This window comes from Diceros bicornis, chromosome 18 (genome assembly GCF_020826845.1).
Source record: "Diceros bicornis minor isolate mBicDic1 chromosome 18, mDicBic1.mat.cur, whole genome shotgun sequence".
Classification (NCBI taxonomy): domain Eukaryota; kingdom Metazoa; phylum Chordata; class Mammalia; order Perissodactyla; family Rhinocerotidae; genus Diceros; species Diceros bicornis.
Window position 1 is genome coordinate 38157946 of NC_080757.1, and position 21710 is coordinate 38179655.

A 21710-nucleotide genomic window follows, 5' to 3' on the forward strand; every position below is an offset into this window, starting at 1 on the left:
AAGGTTAAGAGGCTCTCCTGAAGTCATCCAGCAGAGAAGAGCTAGGAGCCCAGGTCTGAGGCCTTGCCATTTCCAGGTTTCTGGATGCTCTGCCCTTCAAAGGCTAAGTGATGCCATTCCAGAAACTCCCTGAACTGTACTGACAAGTCATTAGTTCAACAAATATTTATTAAAGGTCTCCTACATGTCAGGCACTGCTCCAGGCTGGGAATAGTGGTAAATAAGACAGCCAAGGTCACCGAATTAGGGACCTTACATTATAGTTGGGAAAACTGGCAATAAGTAAGTAAACAAATTTAAAATATACTTTTAGATAGTGCTATGAAGGAAATGGGTGGCACGTGATAACTATGTACAGCATGGACCTTTGTTTTGTATAAAATCCTGACAGCATCTGTCTAGGGCAAACCTGAGTAAAGCCCAGGTTTTGGTATCTGACACATCTGGGTTTGAATTCGAGCTCCATGTGACCTTGGGCTGATGAATCTTGAATCTTTCAGCACCTCCCTCCTCAGTAAAATGGAAACAGTGACTTATATTAAGGTTGTTGTGAGAATTGATGCAATGGAACATATAAAATTTCATCAGTGTTTACTATTTTTCACTTCAGGCAGGTCAAGCTGGAACCCTTGATGAGGCCAGACAGAACTGTAACCTTGTACTCTGTTCTTTTTGAGTGTTTGCTGGGGAGGGGGTATATGGGAATGGGGAGTTACCTGGAGAACTCTTGAAAAGGAAAAAAAAATTCCTGGGAGAAGCTGTTCCTCCTTGCCATTTGATAATGAATTGGTATCATTCTTTCCTCTAAGTACACCTTCAATGGAGAAATGTTCTCGGTTGATTGCCATAGCTCAGGATTTAATGCAGTCTTATAAAAACTACAAGTTACCCTTTATAACCCACTAATTTCCAAAATTGGGCATAGAAATAAAATATTAGAACTTCTATTTATATTTATTTTTCATATAGTTGCTTTTTAATATCTATTTTTGTGTCTGATGATTACACAACATGAGTACAGTAGTACAGGTATATAATTTACCAACACATGGGGGTATATGCATGACCAAAAATTTCTTACTGATGGGGGTGTGCAATCAGAAGAGGTCAAAGGCCACATGAAGGCTAAGGTAGGAAAATTAAGGTCAGTTCTCATTTTACTTGCCCAACATAAACTAAGAAAATGCATTATTTCCATGAAGCAGCCTGCAGGCACCACTATGCTAATAAGCAGCAGGGTGAAAACAAGGGGCCAGTTTCTTAAATGCCAAGTTAGTGTTCTCTCTACAAATTTCTGGGGAAAAAAGTCGAAGTGGAAATTAAATACACACTGCAAACTAAGTAAAAAGCCAACCTTTGGATGAGCCATTGAACAGACCAGGTCATTGGCCTGAAAAATACGCACAAGACAGAGGCCACTCTCCAGCAGTTTCAGAGTCACTCTCCCAACAGGAAACCTCCACGTAGGGCTTTCTCATTACCTCATTTGTGGGGAATTTATTTTTCATTTATTTCCCATTATGCTACAATGAGTCCATTTTTAAGACAGATGTGTCCTTCCTCTCCCCAACTCACACACACATCTATCACCACCACACGCTCCAGCTTCCTTCAAACCATTCATTTCACCTCCAAGGAGGTGACACCATCTGGAACCAAAAATGAAGCGGCAAAATGTTGAAAATAAAAATAAAGCGGACTTTATTTAGAAGATAAAGGTGGTGGTATCAGTTTTGGTTAATAAAGTTGGGCTCAAGTGTTTTAACAGGTCTTCAATGCCATCACAGACTGGCATGCCAAGGGCAATCTGAATGCCAATTACAGATTGAAGTTGTTTCGAAAACCAAGATGCTATTAAAAGCTGATGGAGTTTGGATTTTTCTTAAAGTCAGACTAACACACTTCTTAAATGTAAGAGTGACTAGATTACTTGGTTCTGAAAGTGAAAACACTACACTGAGCAATTCCCCTCCTTTTCTCCACAAGTCCCTAAGGCAAAATTACAGTTGCCTCTGACAGCCAAAATTTCAACATTTCAACAGAGGGGAGCTGAGGGGAACTGGGAAAATGAAAAGCAAAATTAATAAATGTAATTGTAATTGATATAGGCAGCTGCCACTTGTGGCAAACCAAAGCCTAGTCCGATGCCCATTTTCTCCATTTGCACTGACATCTTCCCAAGCAGACGGTAACTACATTCTTGAAGGAATGTGCCAAGACTAGGGTGGGGAAGGCCCAAACAGTGAGTGGACAGAATGCGTTTTGCATTCAGTTGCCTTAGGTGGTACAATCAATTAAGGACAAATACCCTGACTATGGAAAACCCATTAGCCAAAGGTAACTAGAAAAGAGGATTAAATGCATAACCAGTGCAGAATAACTGCGAGGCACCAAGACCACAATCCAACCAGCCCCTTTTCCTCCTCTTCATCACTGAACGGATCTGGGAGAAAGTATTAATAACAGCACTTGTCAACTGCTTCCCTGGAACAAAACATGACAAAACACACGGAAGGTTTTGTTTTCATTATGGTTCTCGGTGTACTTTATTCTCCTGCTGTCTAGCTAGCTAAACAGCCCACACAGGACAGAAATGGGTAGCACTGAGGAATGATCAGATTTTTTTTCTCCCCAATATTCCTGCTCCATCCCTAAGCCCTGACCAACCCCTATCAGGAATGGTTAGTATACCATCCTCTCCCTCAAGGAACAATTAAAACTTAAACAAGGCATTAGAGGGCCAGGTCTCTTCTTAGTAGGGCTTAGGAGCTGGTGCAAGCTCTTTACTCACAATGGAGCGTCTTTCCTTCAAACACCTGGATTTTTTTTTTTGTACACTGGTTCATAGATCGGCACTTGACTTTGAACCTGGCACCAAAAGGCACAATATCTGATACCCTGTACAAGAGCTATTAGAGATGCTGCCGTATGGGTGGGCAAAACGGAGCCAATCCCACTTATGAATGGAAGGCTTGGACAGGGAGGGGAAAATGGCCAAGAGAAAAACATAAGCCCCTATTTTTTGCTAGAATGGAAATGGAAGTGGGAATTTAAGGTCTTGTTATTTTTAATCCTCCAAATACCAGGAAGCAATTAAAAATCTTCCTTGGTGTTTTTGAAAGCAGCATATTCAAAATGCCAGCAAAAACTCCTAGTAACTGCAAAACCTAAAGGGGATCAAAGCTCACTGACATCCCTCCTTATTGCTGAAAGGTTCTAAAACCAAAATTCAGGGTGCTCTGTTCCCTTGTAAAGGGGAAAATAATTAAGTCTGATTTACGGTTATCACAGCACATCACACTTTTAAAAAATATATTAAAGCGTGTGACCAAGGGAATGTTTGACACCATTTTATTAATCTTCAACTTCAGTGGAAAAATATAACCTTTTTCAAGTGCCATTTTCATTACAAGAGTTCTAACATATATATATATATATACACACACTTATATATATATATATATATATATATATAGGGGTTTTTTGTTGTTTGTTGGTTAGTTGGTTTTGAAGTGCAGCAAGAGACCAATACCGCATTGTAGTCAATCAAATAAAAGAGAACAGAAGGCCAAGCAGTTTCCAAATGGTTATTTTATCAGATTGTTTGAACATTAAACTTATCCTCGTTTGCAATCCAAAATAGTTACCTGAAGTTTGCTGTGTGTGTGTATTGTATATTTGTTTTCTAAACTCTTTGGCACAATTTTCTGGGGGCGTTCAGACTGCCACAATACACCTCAGGAGACAACTTTTCTTTTGTGCTGCCAATTCTGAGTATTTAAATTTTGGTCTGTTTGGGTTGTGGCTTTCTTTTGTTTTTGAAGTCTGCATTCTTTATTTGTAACAATTGTATTTTTATTTTTTCTATATCCTCTAACTCCAGAGTTATCTTTTTCTCCCCCCTCCCCCCCACTTCTACATTCACAGTTGAACCATATTATTAGGAAAGGCGTCTTGATGAAAAGATCAGGATGGGAGCTCTGACCATTCGTCAGTGTTTTCCCTAGAATTTAAAAAAACAAAAAACAAAAAACAAAAAACAAAACCTAAAGAGCGTCTTTCCTTTTTTTTTTTTTTTTTTTTTTTACATCTCTTGTGCTGCATCAGTAGACAGAACTTCAGTTAGTTTTATGAAATGCAATGTCTAAACCCCTTTTTTTCTGGGAAAAAGAAACTGCAATGACTTGAAGTTGAGAATGTGGATACCGCCTCACTCACACACACTCATTCTCAGACTGTAAAGAATCCCTCACCCTCCTTTTAGCCGGCACACATACAGTACCGTGTGGCAAAGATACACCAAAGGTGGGCTTGAGACCCAGGCTCCATCTTTCTTATCAGTAGCAAAGGCCAGGTTGCCTTTTACAACAAAGCACCACAGCTGAACCCAGTTCCTCCTCCTCTCCCGAACCAGTCACTCCACTCTGCACCGGCCAAAAGACAGAAAAGCTAGTTCTAGCCTCTCCTAGGAAGAGATAGCTTTCTTTTTTTTAAGCAAGTAAATCCATCATTTTCCTTTTCCAAGATGGCCGACGTTATGGTTTCCTACGAAGTCAGTGCTTACTTAGCTCACTAACAGCGCTGCTGTTGGTGGCTGCGGCTGCTGCTGTGGCAGGATTTTCAATGTGGTGTGTTTTCAAGCCTCACTCACTCATCCTCTCATTCCCAAACATTCAGCATCCGTGCACACTCCTCACTTCCGGGTTTTTCAAAAGATTGGAGATTTCCAGTGGGGGTCTCAGGTTATCATCCCAATGGTAACAGATCTAAAAACAGATAGAAAAAAGGTGAATTTTTGAGAATATATATAGCCAGTAAAGCTAAACACCTCTTTGATACCTACAATTAAGTGCTCATAGGCCTAAAGTGAATTTGTCAACTTTGCAAGGATTATTTTTCTTCTCTTCCTAAGTGCCATCTTTGTTAGTGCTGTCGAGTCGATTCCGACTCTTAGCAACGCTGTGGACAGCAGAGCGCAACCCTGTCTGGTCTTTCTGCACCAACTTCTCATCATCCTGCACTTTATCAGACAATGCTCCTCTGCTATTTATAGGATTTTCATGGCCAATTTTTTTGCAACTGGGTGCCCAGGTCCTTCTTCCTAGTTTATCTTAGTCTGGAAGCTCCAGTGAAACCTCTCCACCATGGGCGACCCTGCTGGTCTTTGAAATACTGGTGGCAGAGCTTTCAGCATCATAGCACCATGCAGCCCCCACAGTATGACAACCCACAGACGGGTGGTGTGGTTCCCTGACCAGGAAGCGAACTGCTGTGGCTGTGAGAGTGCCAGATCGTAACCTCTAGACCACCAGGGCTAGCCATGTGCCATCTATCTGCTCTCACTAGCAACTACATCAGAGAGTGGGAGAGAAAGTCAAAAGATAAAACTCGAAATAGTCAATTTTACTGAGATCTGTGGAGTAAGGTAACTAAGTATGTGAGAGGAAAATAAATTAAAATTACACTGCAAAGCAGGGCTCCGACAACTCTGACTTTAGATATCTTCTGCAGAGCTAAGCAATGTCTAAAAGCACTGCAGTAAAGAAAGAAAAGAGTATGAGGAAGGGAATAGAGAGTAGAAAAGAGAATTATGGGAAAATGCCATTACTGATGACTTTATTAGGGCCCAAAATGATGTGGGGACTTTAGTGAATTCTTTTTACATAAGTTCTGTCCTTCATCACCATAAGGAATCAAATATTTGGCTCAAGCAAAGATTGAAGTTGCCTGACCCTTCCTCTCGTACCAGGCTGAGGAACAAAGGCCTGGCTCAGAAGTACTTATATGGGAAAGAGTACAAACCAAAATACCAAAGGAAAGGCAGCTCTTGTCAGAACAGTCTAAAGAAAATGTAGCTCTTCCCCAAGAAATTACAAGAGAGCAGTGGAAATAAGTTCTTACCAAGCTTGGTTCTTCAGTTTCCTCAGTTCTTTTGTTGCCCATGTTGCAAGGGTTTTTGCTTTGTTAGTCTTCGATCTCCGTCCTTCAGTTAACAGTTCATGGATCATTGGCCTAGCTTCTACTAATTTCAGTACATCCTTCCCAAATGCTGTACACAAGTCCCTGTGCAAAATAAACAGAACTGAAAATGAGCTCCTGGCCCTCTACCAATATCATGTTTTGAGCCTTCTAAACCAATGCTAAGCTAGCTGTGGGTTTCTTGGTATTCACTTAATTTTTAAAGCTGGAAGAAATTTTAGAGATAACTAAGTCTAACACTTGCCCTCAACAGATGAGAAAAATGAGGTCTAAAGAGAAAAAATGACTTATCTAAGGTTCCATAGCTAATTCATGGTAAAATCAGAACTAGAATATCCAGGTCTTTGAGCTCAAGACTAATGATGCCTCAGAAACCCTCAGCAGAGAAGGCTAAACAGAGGCAATTTGCTAACCAACATCAGAATATGGGATGGACACAGATCTGACGCTGCTTCTATACCGAGAACTCACTTCATAAAGAGTTTAGTGGGGGAGAAATTAGAAATCTAGAGGGTCTGGAATAAGGCTAGAGCTAAAGTCTGAAATGAATTATCATTTGTGAGAACTCAAAAGAGGACAACAATGGTTCTGTTAAAGAAAGAAATCTCCATGCCAAAGAATTACCATCCAGGATACTCTCAAAATTCCTTAATACACGTTTTCTCATTTTCCGTAAGTTGTATTCAGCTATGGGAAGCAGAGTATAACCTACCCTATCAGCCCAGCAGCACAAGCTACCACTCCGTCTGTATGATCCTCATCTCCAGCAATGTGGTCAATGAAAGACAGAATAAATTCTACTCTGGGTTGTACCAGCATCACATCCGCTATAAAAGAAAGAGAAGGTATGATGAAGTCATCCACATTTGGCGCGACTATATCCCATTTCAAAATTTCCAAATACTCTACCCCATCAGGCAGGTTTTAGGCTGGAGAACTAGTTGCATATAGATATAAACCAAATTATTCTTCCTCAGATTAAGATGTCATTCTTCAAGTCAATAGAAGAGGCAGATAGTCCTCTTCTTACAAGCAGATATAATATAGAAAGAACAAATGGAACCTTTCCTCTAAGCCTATGATATCAAAGGGTAAAGTACAAATATTTCCCCCATCAGTAACAGAAACCTCAGGCGGCAGAGGAAACCTGATCCCCCAACCTTTCAGGTCAGCTGCACTGGGGGATGCTCAAAAACTGCCACACATGGTTGGTGTAGATGCAACCAGCACCAGCAGCCTGGCTGGATCCCATCCCTTGCAATGTTCAAGAAATGTGAGATAAAGTAGCAGAGGAAGGGGGAGAAGAAATAATAAAATAAAGTCTATATCCTCCCCCAAAGCTACTCTCCTCCTTCTCCCCTTCCTTTAAGCAATAGGTGCTAGTTTACAAATAAGCTACAGAATGAAAGACACAGCTCATTTGGCTAAGTGCACACTGAACTAAGTGAATTGGGTTGTATACTCAACGGTGTACGTTCTCCTGGTCTCCCTTCAATCCCTGGACAATGCCGGTATAAGCTTCCAAGCAGCCTTCCCTTAGCTCATTCAGATAATCCACCATGTCATAGTCTGACTGTAAGAGACAAAGAACAGAATCTCCATCATACTGATCATCTTTAGTTGTATGTTAAAAGTCTCACTCCTCCAATCAGGGCTACACTTAAAGCTAGCTTAAGCTTACCTTGTCCACCTGGGCTTGCGAGGCCTGCTGAAGAGTATTCAATACAACTTCCAGGTATTTTTTAAATTCTCCACCAATAGCAAGGGCAATATCACCAAACACTGACAGAATCTGCGGCTTCACAGATCTGTGGACATTCTCATTCTGCCAAAAAGAAAACAAAAAAACAAGGAAAGGAAATTAATAAAAGTAAAAATTTGTTCTGTCTAAACACTCAAGAAACTTTTTTTTTCTTTTTCTTTTGTTTTGCTGAGGAAGACCGGCTCTAAGCTAACATCTATTGCCAATCCTCCTTTTTTTTTTCCCCCAAAGCCCCAGTATATAGTTGTATGTCATAGTTGCACATCCTTCTAGTTGCTGTATGTGGGACGCAGCCTCAGCATGGCCGGAGAAGCAATGCGTTGGTGAGCGCCCGGGATCCGAACCCGGGCCGCCAGTAGCGGAGCGCGCGCACGTAACCACTAAGCCACGGGGCCGGCCCATAAACTTTTTTCTCTTAATAATAAGCAACTACTAATATGCTGGGTATAGACCTTAAGGACTTACACAAAAATTAACAGTGGTTATCTCTGGATAGAGGGATTATATATTTACTTTTCCTTTGTACTTTACTGGTTTTCCCCTCAAAATTGCATGCACTGAGCATGCATTCCCTTAATTAACTTTACAACTGTACTTTAGAATCTTCTTGTGAAAATGAACAATTTCCTTCTTCATAAGCCCACAGACAATATTCTGGGAACTTATAGCTCCCTGTCATGGATCTTGATGTTTAACCATCTTTCCAACCAACAATTTCTTCAAATACTGGTAAATTAGATTGTGTGTATACACACTCACCCCCAAGTTCTCCAGCAGGAGCTGCATCACCTCATCACAGAAAGGTAAGATGTTGGATTGCAGGGCACGGCATAGGTCTCCCACTAAGCCCACAGCTGCCAGGCAAACCTGCCGAGAATCAAAGAAATGATCTACCAGAAAGGGCTGCCTGCAGGGCTATGGCATTATTTTTACCCAGCTGCTGGTTCTTTACCACTTGAACCTAAAGTCAAAGATGGAAACATTCTCCCTCTACAAAATTAGTTCATTTTAACAATCAATATGGCAGAAAGATAACTAGGACTATCCGAGATATCATTAAGAAAGACAGAAAAGACAATATTCACCAGGGATGGTGGTGACAGAAGTGGGTGGTTAAAAAAAAAAAAAGCCCTGCTCTTAGGGTGCTACTCTGGTGCCTCTAATATGCATCCGTTTTTCAGTGACTACTTCTAGTTCACTCAGGGCAACAAATAAAGAAGCCCAACACTTGGGACAATACATAGGAAAGAACTATCTGGGCCTCAGAAACCTGACTTTGTACCAAAATGACTACCAGGTATAAACGAAAATATAAATGTATTATTTTGAAAAGCATAACCTACCTGGTATTCAGCATAATTTTTCAATCCAATGCCCAGGAAGGGTTTAAAGGCCTCCATGTACTTGAGGAATTCACCACCCAACACTGTAAAGAAACAAACTATTAGCACCACAGGGTATCATAGAAGTGAGCAAAAATAACCATCCTAGCTCTCCCAAAATGTATTCACTCCACTCAACAGGTTGGATGGAGTGTGAGTTAAATACAGATTTTATCACGAAGACATTAAGGCTGCCTCGGACAAGCCAAATTCATAACTGCTGGAAGGGCCTAACCCTTACGCCCTGGAGATAACGCCACACCTCCAGAGTAGGATTTCACTGACTGAAACCACGAAGTGGTACGGCTCTCAAAGAACATCAGGGCTATTTCTGAACTGGCTGAGCTAGCAATACTGCCTCTTGTCCACCTCCTCATTTGATTATAACATGTCATCTCTGGAAGCCAGCTTTAAAACAAGGTCCCTAGGCAATTCCATCAAGGACTCACTTAACAAACCAGTCAAGAAGAGCAGACTGGGCTTCATATTCAAATCAGCCACTCCAGGAGCCAAGATGAACTTCTGTGCCCTGTCAGGGTGGTCACAGTTGGACATATGCTCTTTATGCCAGATATAGGTCTGGTCCTCAGGTAATGGCCTTAGTAATACACCTTACAGGCCACCTCTGAAGAAGTGTTCCAGGTTTCTAAAGTGCTCTTTAAGGGCCCTTTAAAGAGTCTTAAGTCAAATGTGGCTTCCCCAAAGCAATTTTGCATAGTCAGACATGTAACAATCAGAAAACCAATTAATTTCTAGAACTCACTCAATGTTTTCATTCCATCCCATACCAGACACCATGATGTGTCAACCTGAGTCCAAAGCATTACAACTCAAACCAGGAGGTACCAAGTGCCAGGAAAGAAAATAGAAATCTTTGCTTCCTCCATCCTTGATAAGAGCTAAACCTCAATAAAGCAAGTAGATTTTCAGGAGGAAAACGAACCTGATAAACATGAGGTAGATGATAACAGTTTTCCCCCCAAAAAGGTTGCCAATCTGAGTTGCAAACTGGCTCCCCATTTACTTCAAGGAGAGTGGCAAGGCAGTTATACACAAATTTACACTGCCGTGCAATCCAACTTTGAACTGACTCATGCCCCACTAAATGAGAAGACAGGAATATGCTTTCTGTGGTCAAAAATTCTTCATGGTCATTGAAACTCTTGCATTCTAAAGGCATTCCCTGGGCCAGCCCCATGGCTTAGTGGTTAAGTGCGCGCGCTCCGCTACTGGCGGCCCGGGTTCGGATCCCAGGCGCACACTGACGCACCACTTCTCCGGCCATGCTGAGGCCGCGTCCCACATACAGCAACTAGAAGGATGTGCAACTGTGACATACAACTATCTACTGGGGCTTTGGGGAAAAAAAGCAGGAGGATTGGCAATAGATGTTAGCCCAGGGCTGGTCTTCCTCAGCAAAAAGACGAGGATTAGCATGGATGTTACCTCAGGGCTGATCTTCCTCACACAAAAATATATATATATATTAAAAAAAAAAAAAAAAGACATTCCCTGCCCAATTTTGGCTCACTGACCTTCCACCAGTGTGCTAACTGCCATTAGGGCATCCTCTTGCACGCCCCCAGACCCAGCTGTGCTTTGGAACATCCTTAACAGGGAGGCCATGACCACATCAGAGATCTGCAAAGCATCTTGATGTTGTACTTTCCGGAGAACGTTCTGTGAAATAAACAAGAGTTTTGTGAAATAAACAAGAGTTTAGGATCTACTGATTCCAAACCCTCCAATCAGAACACTAGACCGTTTTTTTTTTTAATCAAGTCCTTTGAAAAAAAATTTTCTTGGAAAGGCCAAATTCACTTTTTATGCTCAAAAGTTTTGACAGTGCCAATCATCTGCAACAAAACACACATTTTAATATCCCTTCTATTTCCCAATTCAGAACAAACACAAGATGCTCCTCCATGGTACAGAAAGTCATCTCTTCTGCATTTCTATTTATGTCGGACAAATCCCTGCCAGTAGCCTCATATTCCAGTCTTAGTGGAATGGCAGTTAAATTATTTCAGCCTTAAAGAAGGACATGTCATATTAGAGTTCTTACAAAACAAAAAAAGCAATCCTTCCTATATCCTAACTGATTTACAGACGATGATCAAGAAATAGTCTTGATAAAATAAAGCCAACCTGACCTCTCCTAATGCAATATTCCTCAAACCTCCCTCCTTACTCTGTTTCAACTAATGTTACTGGATCATTCCTGTATTTGTCTGATGAACAAGGAAAGATCTCTTAACAGTCATGCTTTAAAAAACAAAGTTTGGAGTAAAAAAGAGAAGGGAGTTCACAGGTAAGATGACCTAGTTAGCATGACTCAATACTAAAATCTAGTACCTACCCGAGCATCAGACAAGTTCCAGGGTTTTGCTGTTCTTTGGTGAAAAAGGGAATAGCTCCTCAACCACTCCATGATTCCAGCCACAAGTGAGGAGTGACATTTTAATTTTCCCAGTCTCTCCTCAGAAAAAGTCTACTGTGAACACTGGGTACTATAAATGATGGAAATTATAATAAAGCTTCCAACAGCAACTGTTGTTTCAAAAGACAATGGTAGAAACTCAAGGCTATATCTTTAGCCAAGTGAACCACCAAATCTCACTGGGCTATTCTTGGACAACGCAATGAAAACCAAAGACTAAAAGTTGCCAACACAAAATCGCTATACTGCTGGGAGAACCATCACAAACCAAGCAGTTTCTTTCCCTAACCTGTGCGAGACACAAATTGCGTCTTCATGGACAGGCAAGAAAGGAAAATGGGAAATTACTCTCCCAATCAATCAGAGACCAAGGCCTTTTGAGAGGAGCTTCTGATCAGCATCATCTACACCATTTCAGAGTTCTGTGTGCACATAAACTTGTCATCCTGATATGATTCTCTTCCCTGGAGCTATTAAGTGATAACGAACCATCATACCTGAAGAGTTGCACAGAGTAAAGACTGAAGGTCATTGAACTGGATCCTATCCGATGTACTCTGGATATGTGACTACAAAGAAAAGAAGATCATCATGTTCTGAATAAACACCTTCTAAAAGGGCTGTAAATTCCCTCAACGCTTCCACTTTTGCTGGGTTTGCCAGGACCATTAAATAGTGTTTACTGACACTACTGCTGGAAAGTAAATAAAAAACTTACATGCATATACAGCGTAACGCATGTAGAAATAAACTGTGACAAGCAATGCAAATTTTAAGTCACAACGTTTTTTATATAAGCCTGATAACTTTCTGAGAAAATATATACTTAAACACCAAAAAGTGAGAACACTTTGGAACTAGAGCTGTGTTAGGAGTACTGCACCCCTTCCACCACGAGCCAGGAGCACCCTGAGCCTCACCTCCATCTGCAACACCTGCTGCAGTCGCTCCATGATGACCAGAGTGGTTTTCTGAACCGCAGGGTAACAATCCTTGGCACTGTTTTTCACAATTTCCATTAGAGATTCATATGCAGAACTCCTTAGGTTGTTCTGGTGTCCATCAGGTCTGTAAGGAACACAACAAAAATCTCTGCCTCAACTGAGAAAGGGCAGAAAAGTGTTATACTGTACACATTGTCTCACCAAAAATAAGAACCCAGAAACCGATGTTGTTGCAGACCTGGTTTGAGTGTGGCAACACAATACAGCCAGGAATCAAATTTTCAAGCTTTGAGCCATTGGCTATGATCATTATGGCCTCCAGACCTGGTTAAACTTTAGAATGGCCTTTTTGGAAATGGGCTAAAATTATAGAGAAAAAATTAGTTTAAAATGCTGAAGAACCCACGTGGACAATTGAGGAAGTTGCCTGAATAGCCAAGACAAAGACACCTCAATTTTCTTCATTCATCTGCGAGAAATGCCTTTATATACAACCTTTAACAGAGAAGTGGAGATGAACTAGTTAAGCATGGAAGATTTTCTACCCAGCCCTCTTTTTCTTTTAAGCATGGCTTCAGGCATAGCTCACAAAACCAAAATAATTAAAGGCTGTCCCCAACTTCAAACCCCTTAAAACTACATTTCAAAAGCTCATTTATAAAACAATTCTATTTAATGCCAAGTTCTTCATCCAATATCATAAATGGTGGTTAATGATCTGGTGTGGCAACTAAATTCATAATGAGAGCTACTATTTCTCTTATGCCATAATCGAACACTCCTGTTAACTGTAGACACTGCAAAATGAAGGGACCTCTTTAGATAAATTATTCTCTATAAGCAGAGAAATGAGACTGTTTTCTGACTTTAACTGTAAACTGAACAATTCTAAGGTAGACAGTCTACATTTCTTTCTTTTCTTTCTCTCATTTAAACAAATAATCGACTATAGAATTCTTTTAATTCCTCCTATTGCAATGTTTATGATTAGGTTAGACAGCCCCCACATAAGAGAAAAATGAGCTGGATGCCAAGACACCACCCATTTCTGCGCAGTAACAGTTACCTGTCTGTGGTCTCCAGAAGCTTCTGAACTATGAGTTCAAAAGAAGAAGATAAGCAATAGGTAGCTGGTTCTTCCTGATCATCAGCTACGTCTGCAGCTTCATAAGCAGCTTCAGCCAGACTGGAGAAAGCCTTGAACCCAGACAGAGTTAATATTAGTCCTGAAAAGAACCCCACCTTAGGATTACCTCATTTTTACTTAAGATACCTTGTGCAGTGTTCCTTTCCTACTGATCTAAGAATAGATCAGTGCTAGAGAATCCTCAACCTTTTCTATCAAGGTAAGACAACCTAACATTTTATAGGTATCCCCAAAATTCAATGTTTATTTATTTATTTATATTTTGTTTGTCCTGCCCAATAATCTGCCCACAACTTTCTTTTTTCTTTTTTTTGTGAGGCAGATTAGCCCTGAGCTAACACCTGTTGCCAATCCTCCTTTTCTTTCTTTCTTTTCTTTGCTGAGGAAGATTGGCCCTGGGCTAACATCCGTGCCCACCTTCCTCCACTTTATGTGGGACACCTGCCACAGAGTGGCTTAATAAGCGGTACGCAGGTCCGTGCCTGGGATCTGAACCTGCAAACCCCGGGCCGCTGAAGCGGAGTGCGCAAACTTAACCACTACACCACCAGGCCAGCCCTGCCCCAAACTTTCTAAGCACCAGGGTACTTTCACCTACAAGTGCCTGCCACTTCACTTCTTTTCATTCACGGAAAGGCTTTCAGTCCCACTCCTTCCTTATCTGAACCCCCCCAACACACCCCCAAATAAACTACATGCAGTCTGTCCTGACTCCGCACATAGGCCACCTACCCTCCTTCTCTCTTGCCTCCTTCTTAGCAATGGTACATTCTGTAGCCAGCAACTCTATACCTTAATCAAAATTTCTTGTCCCCAAGCAACTGAAGAAAGAAAATCGAGTCCAGAGTTTTCCCGCTGGGTTAGCATGACTGTTCTAAATGGTTCAAGAACTAGTCACCATGAGTCAACAAGTTCCCACTGGCTCATGCAGTTGGCATCTCCCTCACATTTTAATTGAAGAAATTAGGAGACGCTATTCAGAAAAACCCTTCCAGTGAGGTAGACCCATTTCTCTCCCAGACCTCCTACTTCCTTGTCAGTGGCTCGGCCAAGCTCCTTATCTCACCAGGGAGAAAAATCTCTTACCCAGCACACGTTTGAAGCCACTCTGGGTTCAGCACTGAGGCCCTCAATCAGACACTGCAGCAGGGGAGTCAAGTAGACATCATTGATGGCAGCTTCCGGGAGCAGTTCACAAATTCTGCCCACAGTCCATGCAGTTGTATCTCGAACAACTACACTGGGGTCTTTCATTAATTCTATTAGGGTGGGCATGGCCTGAAAACACAACAGTTATTAGCAAAGCAAAACAAAGATTAAAATACATGTTGACTGATACCTCAGAAGAGGAAATATTGATGGCTGTGCTTTAACTCAAAGCATCAAGACGGTTTTGTCCTTTTAAAAGACATGCTTGTCAGATATTCAACAATATAATAAAAGTAAGTAAAGTGAAAAGTGAAAAAGTCCTCCTCTCTTCACCAAATCTCAATATAGATTTTTATTAAGAGTTTGGTATGAAAGCTTTCAGCAGTCTTGACTCAATTACTCAGGTAGAGATCCCAGGAAGCAGCTGTGACGGCATTTGGCTATATCCTGAAAGGTTGTGTTCTATATGCACTAAACTCAATTATATGGACTCTTGTGTCATTTATAAGAGCAAAATAAATACAAAATTTCCATAAGACTGTATTACATAAATATCATTTTGTTCTAAGGAAAGACAATCACATAATTAAAAATTATGCATTAAGGGAAAAAACAAGTTATAAGACTACTGGCACAGTAAGATCTCCATCCTGCTGCACATACATACACACAGAAAAAAGCTGCAAGGATAAATACCAAGAGTTAAGAATGCTATCCCTGAGCAATGGGATTAAAGGAAACTTTTTCTTTTTGGCTTTTTTGGCATTTTTCAAAAGTCCTGTGACTTTTATAACAAAAAACGTTAAGAAATATATGTTACCCTTCACTGACAGCAAATAGCTATCTAGAAATAACTTTTGTGGGTGACTACTTAATAGCTTTGTTTTTAAAATAAAGGCAGATTTTCAAGCAGAAAGTTTAAACAAACAATAAATACCCCATTTTCCACCCCCAAACTCCCTCAGCTTCACCTGTATAACTAGCGGTTTGAGCTGATTGGGCTCTGGTCCTTCCAAGATACAGCCAAAAGCCATCACTGCTGCATCCCGGTACCGCCAATCAGGGTTCTTGATGTGTTCTTTAATGAAGGGGAGGACATGCGGGACAATGTCATCTTCACAGCAGGTAGCCAGAAGCATGAGGCATACCCCTGCCGCTTTGCAGGGGTTCCAGTCGTCATCATCATCATTTTCATCCTGGTGAAACAATGTGGCACTAGTTAAGTTTTTGTTCAAAGAAACACTTTAACTGAAAAGGTCCTCTGATTACTCCCAAATGTCATTAGAACTTAAACTCTGGGGCAGTAAATAAAATCTAAAACCTTTATATTTTAATCTCTTCCACAAAGATTCATCACAGCACAGCCTGTTAAATAAGATGCAGATGGAGGGAAGATCCCACTTCCTACTATACAAAGAAATGAGCAAACTTCAACTACATGTAACCAGTATGAACTCAGAACACAGAGAGTAAAAGGCAGAACAAAAGAGTCTATGCTATACGGTTCTAGCTATATAAAGGTCAAAATGAATCAAAATTAATCTATGGAGTTAAAGGTGAGGAGTTAATTAATGACTAGGAAGAAGACATGAGGAAGGCTTCTGGTGTGCTATTAATTGTTATATTTCAATAAAAAGTTAAACACACAAAAAAAGATTCCATTCAGATCTCCCTTGAAATTAGAATTCCAGGTATATCTTCCTTACTGTGGCCATTCACACCACATAGTAATTTAACGCAGGTTGCCTATGCAGTTTCAGAAAATTACAAACCTAAAGAATGACCTGTTCCCAAACAAGAAAAGCACAACAAAAATATACAAAAGTGAAGATACTAACGTCAAAAGATAAAAAATAGCAACTGTAGAACTGAAAGATGAGATGAAAATTTAAGGGAACACCCAGTCCATTTCATACAAAATACATCTCTACTTATCTTTTGAGATTGTTATATTGAAAGAGTCATGTACTTTCCTAAAAACAAATTATATTCTTGTGTACAAAGAAATTTTGCAGTGCTCAAAGTTACAGCACTCTTTCCTCAGAGCACTGCCAGCTCTTTGGTAGTATTTCACACGCACCAGAAGAGATGAGGTGACAAAAAGAACCTTCCCAAACACCATACCAAGAAAAATGGGGATGCATCAAGTCAAAAGTGAACAATGGCAACCAAGACACACTTCTTATAAAAGAAGTTTTATATTTACTCATTAGACCCACATCTTTGTGAAGTCTTGTTACTTTTACTTTGTCCTGAATCTTATTAATTGATGTTAATGATCATGAAGGATCAGAAGTTTCTTTCATGGGCTGGAGCCCTTCATTAGGATCTGAATAACTTTTATTTAACCTCATCAGCATTTTAAAAGTGTATACATATATATACACACACACACATACCGTCAACTCGTGAAAATATCCTAGCTATCAGGAAATATTTGAGCGGCCTAAAACTAGCACATCTCTCTTCCCAACTTTCTTTACTGCATCTTCTATAGCACGTCTCTTGTGTCAGTTTGCACAACGCAGCACTCAGGAAATCAGAGCAGTATGTGTGGCTCATCCCTGATCAAGACTGACATGTTCAGACCCAGTTCTCCTCCACAAACAACTCTGCGCGTAGAGAATCTTACAGATTCAGCTCAGCTATTCCAGAGTCATCTATAGCAGAACATTAACCAGTTGAAGTGCTGCTGAGCTCCTTCATGGAAACTATTCTATAGCAAACCAACCCTTAACAAGGTCTCATAGCTTACCTGGCTAGATACAGAAGGTAACTTACCTGTTTAGTTAGTGTCTGTGTGAGGATTGGAACCAGGTACTGTAGTGCTCCCTTGGCATAAAACTTGCTGGTGTGCTCAGGGGGCCGTCCTTGTTCTGCTGCCTGAGGAGAAACATAAAGCCCATTCTGGACGGCAGCAAACAAGCTGATACTAAAGGCATAAAATTAGAGCTGCCCAGGGGTCTGAACAGAAATATATGGAGCAGGGCTGGCCCTGTGGCTTAGCGGTTAAGTGCGTGCGCTCTGATGCAGGCGGCCCGGGTTCGGATCCCGGGCGCGCACAGACGCACTGCTTCTCCGGCCATGCTGAGGCCGCGTCCCACATACAGCAACTAGAAGAATGTGCAACTATGACATACTACTATCTCCTGGGGCTTTGGGGGAAAAATAAATAAATAAAATTAAAAAAAAAAAAAAAAAAGAAATATATGGAGCAAATGGTAACATTCACTATGATCTGTGGAGGCGCTCATTTTTTGGTCTACTTCAATGAAACTCTTTTAGGCCATACAGATAACCTACCTTAAAGGACTAAGGCAACTCTTTAAGAATTAAATTCTTTTTTCACAAGCTCCATTCATATTAAAAAGCTGCCATCTAAGTGACCGTTGGATCAAGAGATGTACTAAGTTTATATAAGGATGCCAAAAATAAGATTGTGTTTTTTGCAGTACACAAAGACAAGGTTGGAAATAAAGCTTGAATTCAAAAACTGCAAGTGCTGGGCCAGCCCCGTGGCTTAGCGGTTAAGTGCTCACACTCTGCTGCTGGCGGCCCGGGTTCGGATCCCGGGCACGCACCGACGCACCGCTTCTCCGGCCATGCTGAGGCCACGTCCCACATACAGCAACTAGAAGGATGTGCAGCTATGACATACAACTATCTACTGGGGCTTTGGGGGAAAATAAATAAATAAATAAAACAAAAATTGCAAGTGCAGAACTAACCCCTTTATCCAAATCTAATTCCTTTACCAGAGTTAGTAAACTATCAATTATACATCCCATGCTTACATTAGGACTTCCAAAAGGAAATAATTCAGCATCAGACGTCACCTCGTTAAATTGTGACTGCCTGCTGCCCCCTTGTGTTCATAGTACTAATATCAATATTTACAATAAATCATGCCTGACTAAAACATGAGATGCCTCATTACTGAACTGTCTCCCTTATGAGGGGCTTTGGCCAGCGGAAAAATCAAAATCTCTACAAATGGAGATACCCTCTAAGCCCAGTCAGAATAAAGCTTTCTCAGAGAACAATAATATCCACCAAGGAGATATGTTCTAAAGCCCAGTCAGAATAGCTCTCCCCCCACACCGACTCTCTCCCGGGCTCACCTCTGAAGCTTCAATGGCCAAATCCATTTCCTCATCACAGACATTGGACCAGAATTCTATCCCTTGCAGGGCTACCTCATCAATGTCACTTTTCATTGCTTCAATTGTGATCTTAAGAGAAAAAGCACGACACCCCAGGCCCCAAATAAGTGCTGGTTCAAGTTAGACCCCACCTCTAACCACAGATATTCAACTTTCAAAAATGTAGATTTATGAAAGCTAGGTCTGAAATGAAAGGCAGAAACAGGAAAAAGATTCTTAAAATATACTTTTTACCAGCACAAACAGCACAAATTTTCTTGGCACACTACTGATGGGCTTAAACAACACTCAGACTCAAGGAATTTCCCTGATTTCATAATATTAAGTAAAAAATTACAGAACTGACAAAACAGCAACTAAAAATGATAGGTTGTGCAACTAGCTACAGGCTCAAATACATAAAATAGAAATACTTACTGCAAAAAGAGCGGGACCCATATATGTCTCCATGTACTGATAATACAAGGACATTATCTTCACCAGATTCTGTAAGGCAGCCACTCGTACCTTTTATAAAGAGCAGATTAAAAAAGCTTACTATTTAGTTTAATAATAATGCAATCTGACAAAGGTAAGTAAGTAACTACTTCACTCAAATGGGTCAATAATCTAAAGGGTCAATCGAGGTACATTTGGGTAATGTTATCATTCCCCCAAAATCAATCTCTTCCTTAATTTTTTCACTATTCCTTTCTATTTATTTTCCTTTCCTTCTCTTTTTTACTTTAAAGGTGCCTATGGAACCCATGGCAGGACTAAACTCACTAATGCCACTCAAACTGGATGCTTCTCCCACCTGCTTCAAGGGTCAAGTTTAGGACAGCAATAGCAAAGCTCTTTCAACGGCTACAACGGAAAACAAATCACTTGAATAACTTACGACAATTAAGTAGCAAGGTTGATAAAAAACCATCTCTCCCTTAACCTTTTTCAAGAGGATGGCAAATTTCATTATTTTAACTTTCCAAGTACTGTTCTTCCCTCTTCAATACATTAGAGAAACATTCTTATTAATAATAGTATTAGTCAAGCCTTATTTTGAAAGTCACCTGATTTCCTACACTTCAAACTACTATGCTAAAGTTGGCATTTCCTAGGAAAAATGGCAGACAGATTTTTCATATGACCTCACACTTACCCTTGTATCTGGACACTGTGTGGCTTCACAGACTACCTGCATAATAAAGTGCCTTTCGGACTGCAGGAAGAATAAAAACAAAGAGAATTAGAAGAGTATAAGCCATATTTATGAAGACCACTAGACTATTCCTCTTCAAGGAAATATTCTCACTCCCTCAGGGACCCAACTAATTGTGGACCAATCAAGCAGCTTTTCCTTGACATAGTAATGGCACTGTGAACGCTATAAAGAGTTTGCCCCCAGTGTCTACTACATGACCTGCCCTCTAAGGAGGTCCCTAATCTTTTAATCCCCAAAATGACCTTCAATAACAAGACTTCAGGGAGGAAGCAGAAAGGAAAACGTAGGTCACAGGGTTTAAATAAAGATGGTTAGTTAAAAATCTACACTAGGAAAATCTGTTTTATTGTATTTAAAATTTAGAAGAATTCAAAACACCTGCTTTATTTCAGAGACAAAATTTGTTTTGTGGGAGGTGGCAAATTCACATCAAATGTAGTAAATACAGGAGAACAGAGTAATGCACTTTATTTGCTACTGTCCTAAGTCTTCTGAAATCAAAACAGAAAAACCCTGTTTTCTAAGCAATTGGAATGGAATTGCAGTTTGCTTTGGCTTCTGAGACCTCCCCACATTGTCCACTATACGACCAAGAAATGGCAAAAAGCCAAGCTAAAGTGTCAACAAACATATATATACAAAAATACTTTCAGATCATGTAATCCAGCAATTCCACTTCTGGATATATATCCAAAAGAACTGAAAACAGGGTCTCAAAAATAAATTTGTGGGCCAGCCCCGTGGCTTAGCAGTTAAGTGCGCGCGCGCTGCTGCTGGTGGCCCAGGTTCGGATCCTGGGCGTGCACCGAGGCACTGCTTCTCGGGCCACGCTGAGGCCGCGTCCCACATACAGCAACTAGAAGGATGTGCAGCTATGACATACAACTATCTACTTGGGCTTTGGGGGAAAAAATAAATAAAATAAAATTATAAAAATAAATAAATAAATAAATTTGTACACCCATGTTCATAGCAGCATTATTCACAATAGCCAGAAAGTGGAAGGAAGCAACCCAAATGTCCACTGACAGATGAATGGATAAACAAAACGTGGTATATACATACAATGGAACACCATTCAGCCGTAAAAGAGAAATTCTGACACACGCTACAACACGCATGAACCCAAGACATTATGCTAAGTGAAATAAGCCACTCACAAAAAGATAAATCAAATACTGTATAATCAAACTCATAGAAATATAAAGTAGAATGGTGGCTGCCATGGACTGGGAAAGGGAAAATGGGGAGTTGTTTAACGGAAATCGAGTTTCAGTTTTGTAAGATGAAAAAGTTCTGGAGACTGGTTGCAAAACAATGTGAATATACTTAATACTACTGAACTGTACACTTAAAAAAATGGTTAAGATGCTAAATTTTATGTTATTCTATATTTTAACACAACTAAAAAAAATAAGTAAGTAATGGGGGAAATACTTCTGGGCAAAATAAACTTTGTTTATACAATAATTTTCTTTTTTTTAATAATTTTATTTATTTTTTTCCCCCAAAGCCCCAGTAGATAGTTGTATGTCATATAGCT

General features: G+C 40.4%; 1 protein-coding gene across 1 annotated transcript in view; it reads right to left on the reverse strand.

Moving 5' to 3' along the window:
• Positions 1-1677: 1677 nt before the first annotated feature.
• KPNB1 (karyopherin subunit beta 1) overlaps positions 1678-21710 on the reverse strand; it is a 28068-nt gene continuing 8035 nt past the window's right edge. The window contains exons 6-22 of the mRNA XM_058560797.1: positions 20105-20164; positions 19384-19473; positions 18925-19035; positions 17585-17686; positions 15775-15999; positions 14741-14932; positions 13574-13704; positions 12484-12631; positions 12061-12132; positions 10659-10803; positions 9085-9167; positions 8501-8608; positions 7661-7804; positions 7447-7552; positions 6692-6806; positions 5902-6063; positions 1678-4766 (exon numbers count right to left, since the gene is read on the reverse strand). Coding sequence (XP_058416780.1) covers position 4766; positions 5902-6063; positions 6692-6806; positions 7447-7552; positions 7661-7804; positions 8501-8608; positions 9085-9167; positions 10659-10803; positions 12061-12132; positions 12484-12631; positions 13574-13704; positions 14741-14932; positions 15775-15999; positions 17585-17686; positions 18925-19035; positions 19384-19473; positions 20105-20164 — 1995 coding nt within the window. The 3' untranslated portion in view covers positions 1678-4765. The remainder of the gene's footprint in view (positions 4767-5901; positions 6064-6691; positions 6807-7446; positions 7553-7660; positions 7805-8500; positions 8609-9084; positions 9168-10658; positions 10804-12060; positions 12133-12483; positions 12632-13573; positions 13705-14740; positions 14933-15774; positions 16000-17584; positions 17687-18924; positions 19036-19383; positions 19474-20104; positions 20165-21710) is intronic.